At 37.5% G+C, this 7,157-nt stretch overlaps 1 protein-coding gene across 1 annotated transcript; it reads left to right on the forward strand.

Annotated features, from left to right (window-relative positions):
* The first annotated feature begins 5,208 nt into the window (after window positions 1–5,208).
* On the forward strand, window positions 5,209–6,274 carry LOC137937689 (inositol polyphosphate multikinase beta-like). The gene has a single exon (XM_068782810.1). It carries the CDS (start codon window positions 5,283–5,285, stop codon window positions 6,114–6,116), a length of 834 nt encoding a protein of 277 aa, XP_068638911.1. The 5' UTR covers window positions 5,209–5,282; the 3' UTR covers window positions 6,117–6,274.
* Window positions 6,275–7,157: the final 883 nt, after the last annotated feature.

Below are 7,157 nucleotides of genomic sequence, written 5' to 3' on the forward strand. Positions count from 1 at the left end.
ATAAAGGACCTTTCAAGCTATGAAATGGCCACTACAAGAATTTTGACCTCCCCATTTAGAATCCCTTCACATTAAATTTTGAGTCAAATTCAATCACCACGGAATTGGAACCACAGTGGAAATATAAAACAACGATAGAGTCCTATAGAGATTGTGGACAAGTTCATTATTTATAAAAATTTTGTGGGACTTGATATGGGATTTATCGATATCACGGTGGGAAACAAAATGGAACCGGTTTTGGTAGGACCCCTTTGGGAGAATCTAATGTTGAAGAAAAAAACACAATTGCAAGATAAGGACGGTAGTGACCGGGTGAGGATAAGGGATTCCTTGTTTAATTTGAAGAAGGGTTTGTGGTGGGGTGGAGAGTGGACTTTGTCTTGCACCATTCACCAATTGGAAGCAACCTTAGATATAAAGATAATACAATTTTCCTCCTCTCATCACTTTGATAAAGTGAAGGGACACAAAACATGACTTCCGCTACTACAATTTAATCTCCTTTGGACCTCTTCCAAATCAACTTTACCCTTTGGCCTCTCTTTGTGCACTTTATGTTATTTAACTTTGCTTTCTAGTGCAAAAGACATCTCTTTGTTCATGATTACTAATCTTTATCTTGATTACAAATAAAAATTAATGATTACTGTCCGATTGTGTCTCATTTGATGAGTTAGCATCGCGTAAATCTTAGTGATTGTTGTGTCACTATGGTCGAACATATAGTTTTTTTTTTGAAAAATGTAAAAAAATTACTTTTTATTTCTCATAATTTTTTTTTACATAAACGAATTTGTTTGTTTTTTTTTTGTTGAGAATTTTACATAACTTTCAAACCAATGGCTTGATTAGTTCAAAAAACGCTTGCTTCAATTGGATTCAATGGTATAACTAGCAAAGTTTTTAAGTTTGAGTAGATATATTCTTTTAGAAATTACTGTGAAATGTCAAAATGTCAAGAACAAGCTCAAACAACCAATCCATTTTATCTCAAGCGAGAAGAAGCTAAGGGAAGCCATAATCTTTGGTTCTTCAATTCTTTCCCCAACCAAAATGGGAAAAAGAGGCCTTTTATTGCAGGAAAGAAGGGTCCAAGAGAAGACCCAGTAAAATTCCAGAACGCCTATTGCCTCTGCCATCTTTATAAAGCTCCGTGACTTGGGTTTTCTCATCCAATCCACCCAAGCCAATTCTTAGAAGAGCCCTGCAAATTTCTGCGTCGTCCCGTCTGGGAAGAGTGCATTCTGAAAAGAAGATGAAGGCAAAGAAGGGATGGCTTGCTGTCAGAGTAGGGTCCGAAGATGAAGACGAGGAGTACCAGAGGTTCATGATTCCGATTTCCTACCTCCATCACCCCCAATTCATGAATCTCCTTGAGAAGGCGCGGGAGGTTTACGGATTTCATTCGCAGGGTCCCCTGAGATTGCCGTGTTCGGTCGATGAATTTCTGCATATCAAGTCGCTCATAGAGGGGGAAGAGATGAATCGCCATCGCAGCCATCTTCTTCTTCATCATCATCACCACCTCCACTACCAGCAGCACCTCACTGAGACTCTGCCTTTTCTCTCGTGTTAGAGAAAGTTGCTGTGTTTTTTTTTTTTTGCTTTTTTGTGCAAATTCACACCCTTCCTCCTCTGTACAAGAGCTGAAAGAAAGAAAAAGGTTAGAAATGAAATTAGTCTGTCTGTAGAACTTCATCTGAAAATTTTGTTGCATCTTTCATGTGGGTTATGCTAATTTTAGCTAGTTATGAAATCATTGATCCTTTTCATAGAAAAAAGAAAGAGATGAAATTCACCGCTCTGGTTATCATCACCATCTCCTGTATCATTATTATCTTTCTCAAACCTAATTGCTCAAGGAAGCTTCATCCAAAGGTGTTCTTTCCAACCTTTCCGTCGTCCACTTGTGTCTTCAGATTGTACATCTTCCAATTTTTCTTTTATGGGCTGATGGGATTTGAAGATTTGGTAGACAAAGCATAAGAATCCGAAAATTTCTCATATTTCTCATCTATGTATGTAGATGTTCTACCCACCTTGGTGTTTAGGTAAAACAATTTCTTGTGGCTTCAACAGAGAAGTAGAGCAAGTCCCTGTGGCTTTTCAGTTGATGGAACATAGCTTCGGCTTGTTTCCAGTATACCCTCTTTCTCAAGAAAGCCAGCAAAATGAAATAGCCTGAGCTTCTCCCAAGTGAAAATGGAGTACCAGTACAAATGGTGAAGCTCCAGTTTTCACAAGTTTGCATTAATTGATATCGATAGAAACCTGGATTGGCTATATTGGCTATTATCGAATCCAACCATAGAAGAAGATACAATTAAAAATTGAAAGGACTATGTTTGTTAGCCTTAAGTGGTGATTAAACATTGATTTAAGATCTGGGATTCTGTCACGTCATATTGGCTAGCTTGTGACATATTGACAAGTCCATGGAATCAAACCCGCCCGAGATAACTCCAAGCACAACATTTCACTACCAAAAGTTAGCTTTTGCAAAAGAAAGATCTCTGAATCTTTAACGTGGGGGGGCGAAGAGACTGAGACCTCTTTGAAACCTGTCCTCCATCAGACCTGAAAAACAAACGAAACATCACAAAAAGAAATTAAAAAAGTTGTAACCGGATTCCGTTTTCAGTACTGCTAGAGGTACCACATTCTTTTACTACCTGCCACCCTCACTATTCTCTCCTATAAAAGCTCACTTCACCACTCTGGTGCAATCATAGTGGCCTTCCAAACTATGCAGGAGGAGAAGAAGATGAAGGTGAAGAAGGGTTACCTGGCCGTGAGGGTCGGGCTGGACGACGATGATGCCGGCTTTCAACGGTTTACCATCCCTATATCTTACCTCTATCATCCTCAATTCGGTAAGCTTCTTGAGAAGGCACAGGAGGTTTTTGGGTTCCACACAACAGGGCCGCTTAAGTTGCCAAGCTCGGTTGATGATTTTCTGCAGCTCAAGTGGCTGATTGAGAGGGAAGGAGGAGATGGCAGCCATCACCACCACCACCATCTCCACTCTCTGTCACATAGCTTCTCCTTCAATTCTTGTTGACAAATTGAGCAATGACGTACCCAGTTCACTCCCAAGGATACTGCCTCTTAGGTGATTTGACCCGTCTAGAAGAAAAACAGTAAGAGAGATTAAAATTTAGATGTTCTGAAACTCTAGCAGAAAACGAAAAGAGAAGAGTCCCGCAAGCAAGTAGCAGTTACTGGAATCTGGGACGAATGTCTGGAAATCATGAGTGCCTGTTCTTTCGGCTGGTGGGGTTGGTGAAACGGAGTGATTCCTTTCAAGGGTAAGGCTACAGATAATCTCTCATTTTGGTTCTCCATCCCTTTCAGATTCAACTATTGGATGGGCGGTGCCTCCTCTCACTCCACTCGTTTCATTGCTGCTACTTTTTCCAGTTTAATGTTTGGTTTTATTGATTTTCTCTTGCTCTGCCTTCTGGTAGCCTTTTGCTTACATCAACTTTTGAATGAAAACGAAAAATCAACAGGAGAGGAGCTTGCTGATTAAGTTCACCTGCTACTTAAAAGTGGGAGATTCTGAAACAAATGACTGTTTTTTTTTTTTTTTTTGAGTAAAAAATCCTTCCAAAGGGAAGATGCAATTTGAAAGGATGTGTTAACATAAAACAAAGATGCCAAACTTCACTGCACAAACATATCACTAAAATATCACCATGAAATAACACTTACCATTAAGAATCTCTATAACAAAATATCACATCCATAATGTCCTTTCTTTCTCAAGCACGTTTCCTGGATTTTTTCACTATTATATTTTCTTTCTTTAAGTGGTGTTATTCAGAACTGAACCACCAAAGTATATTTATCGGCCAAAAACTCAACTGACAATGAATTTACTGATATGGATAAAAGTTGAATTCTGCGGATTCCTTTAGATTGTGTTTGGAAGAGAAAAAAAAAAAAAAAAAAAAAAGGCTGTTTTTCCTCTTGTTTGGATGTTCATGAAAAATAACAGAGAAAATGGAAGAGAAAAATAGTTTCTCATATTTGAATACACGTGAAAAAAAATTAGTAATATTTTAATTTTTTTTTTCAAGTTTCTATTTCATTTCTTTTCTCCCCAAATTACATCATCTTGTGAGAGAAAATTTATTAATTAAGAGAGTTTCTTTTCTCTCGATGGCTCTCTGCTTCCAAAAAACAGAAAATACATTTCCCACTCTGTTTTTTTCTTTCTAGTAGGTTCCAAACAGACCCTTATTGTTATTCATATTTTATAGTAAAAGCTAGAATTTGAATTGCATTAACGATAGTTCACCAAAATAAATCATAGCATCTGATATCTTCTGTAAATGAAATATATTTTTGCTAAAAATATTTTTAAATTTAATTTTTATTAAAAATTTTAAATTTTAAGTACTTTAATTCTTAGCTTAATTAAGTAAAATTTTGATATATTAATTTATATAATATTATTTGTTTAATTTAGTAAATAATTATGTACGTAGTTACTTAAATAATAAAGTAGTTGATTTATGGTCATTAATGAGGAAATTAATTAATTAAATTATTTATTTACTATATAATTTACCCTCTAATTAATTAGTTAATTGATTTATTCATCGATTAACTAACTGAATAAGCAATTAATAACAAATTAACAATTAATAAACCAATTAACCAATTATTTACCATTTAAATAATTAACAAAAATAAGCAATTAGTTAATTATATAAATATTTAAATAATGAAATAGTAATTAAATTATGAACCAATTAACCAACTAAATTGACCATTTATTTATTTAATTAAATCAACAAACCATCAATTATCTAAATAAAAAATTATTTAACTAATTAAATTTTAAATAAATTATTTAGTAATTAAGTAACCAATTAATAAATGAGTGAACCAATTAATTAAGCATATGTCCAATTTAATGAACCAACTAATCAATTAATTAATTAATTATATAATTTAATTAACCAATTACATAACTAATGAATCCATAGTTAATGGCTTGAATATCATTACCACTTATTATGCCCATCAAACATCAATATAGTATTATCGGGGTGTAAAATGGTATATTTTATATTGTTCTATTTATATATGGTATATTTGATATATAATATTATAAGTACAAATAGTTTATGCTCTACTGCCCCTTTATAAATCTACGTCTTTGCCCGCATTCCAAAGCCATGACATGGTTACGCGGTGCCTCCGCCACGTCTCAAACGCCGTTCTCCAATTCGAGCACTCCCCGTCCCCCATCTCCCCCGCCGCCACCGATGCTGAAAGCCCCGGACCATCAGGTCGCCGGCCACCAAGCTATCGGCGGTTCTCTGGGTCCCCTCGTCGACGGGTCCGGCCGATTCTACAAGCCGCTCCAGTCGGATGACCGCGGCTCGCAGGAGCTCGCCTTCTATACGTCGTTTTCATCTCACCCCCGCGTTCCGTCCCACATCCGCCACTTCTTTCCTCTCCTCTTCGGGACCCAGCTCCTCGACGCATCCGACGGCTCTGGTCTGCATCCCCACCTCGTGTTGCAGGACCTTATTTCGCATCTCTGCCGCCCCTCCGTCATCGATCTTAAGATCGGGTCTCGGACCTGGTACCCCTCGGCTGCGGAAGAGTATATCAGTAAATGCTTGAGTAAGGACCGCGACACCACGAGTCTGCAATTGGGTTTTCGTGTCTCCGGCTTGCAGGTCTGTGAGGGGGATTCTGGGTTTTGGAAACCGGATAAGAATGTTGTGAAGGGTTTGATGGTGGAGGATGTGAGGGCGACACTGAGGAAGTTCGTCTCGTCTAACCCGAGTTCGGGTCTGGACTCGGAACCGGATTGCGGTTTAGCCTCTGTTGTTTATGGTGGTTCTCAGGGGATTTTGGCTCAATTGCTTGAGCTCAAAGCTTGGTTTGAGGATCAGACTATTTTCCATTTCTACTCGTCGTCGGTTTTGCTGGTGTATGAACAAGGAGAGGCGGAGGCAGGCCGGGGAGGGGCTCAGGTGAAGCTTGTGGATTTCGCGCATGTTGTGGAAGGGAAGGGTGTGATTGATCATAACTTTTTGGGGGGTATCTGTTCTTTGATTAAATTCGTGTCTGACATCCTCACTGCTTGAACGGAGCGGAGAGGCAACACCCAAACTGCTTAATTAATGGAATCAAATAGAAGTTTTTTGGCAAAATGTCATGGTGACTGCTCCATTCACAGTCCGGGGGGTGTAAAGCCTGCACATTTGGCATTTGTTAAAGACATGGAATGATTTTATAAACCTATGAGAGCCTCCTCTTTTATTTTCTTTTCCGCGATCAATTTGATTAACTCCCGTCCTGTTCTCCAATTGTTATTTAGATTACGTCTATCAGTTATTCCTTGCAGAAGACGAGAACGCACTTTACCTTTATTGAGTTGAGCAAAAGAATATTGCTACTTTCAGTGGTGGAATTGGATGCTAATTGCGAATTTTAGATATGGGAATAAAAGAATATTGCTACCTCAGAAGGCTTTCAGGTTAAATTTTATGGGCTGTTTAGCATCTCTCATATGGGAACCCCAGACATGGGGTGGGTCTGGGGGGACTTGGTTCATTGTAGACGAGTTGCTCAAATCCCACCCAACCAGTCAGTTCCCCCAGACATGGGGGAACTCTAGTTGTTGATGGTCTAGTAGTGAGCCTTATTATGACCCATTAGAAAGTAAACCCTCTTTAAGAAACCTTTATAATATTGTTTTATTGAGGCCTATAATTTGATTAGAGAGGAGGAAGTGTCTTAAGCCATAAAGCCAATTGCTTGTGTTGTGCTAGGAATAATGCACTAGACCAATTGTTATACCTGAGCTTGTCACTGATAATTACTATTAGGGGTGTAAAATACGGACGAATAGAATAGGTTATTCTGTATACCATTCAAATACGGACGAAATAGAATAGGTTATTCTGTATACCATTCTGGTTATCATTTTGGTATTTTGTACTCATTTTGTTCAATTATTTTTAAGGTATTTTGTTTATGTTTATTTACTTGGTTAACAATCGGGTAAACGTAATGGAAAATAAACAAAAACTAGTAAAAATTAATAAAAATGTATAATTTTTTAAAAAATTATAAAAAATATAACAAGTATGAAGACAGTAAAAAGTCATATAAAATTATACATA

Source organism: Aristolochia californica, unplaced genomic scaffold (assembly GCF_029961685.1).
Source record: "Aristolochia californica isolate CCGP_79_NKW_82.1479 unplaced genomic scaffold, dmAriCali1.0.hap1 SCAF_7, whole genome shotgun sequence".
Classification (NCBI taxonomy): Eukaryota; Viridiplantae; Streptophyta; class Magnoliopsida; order Piperales; family Aristolochiaceae; genus Aristolochia; species Aristolochia californica.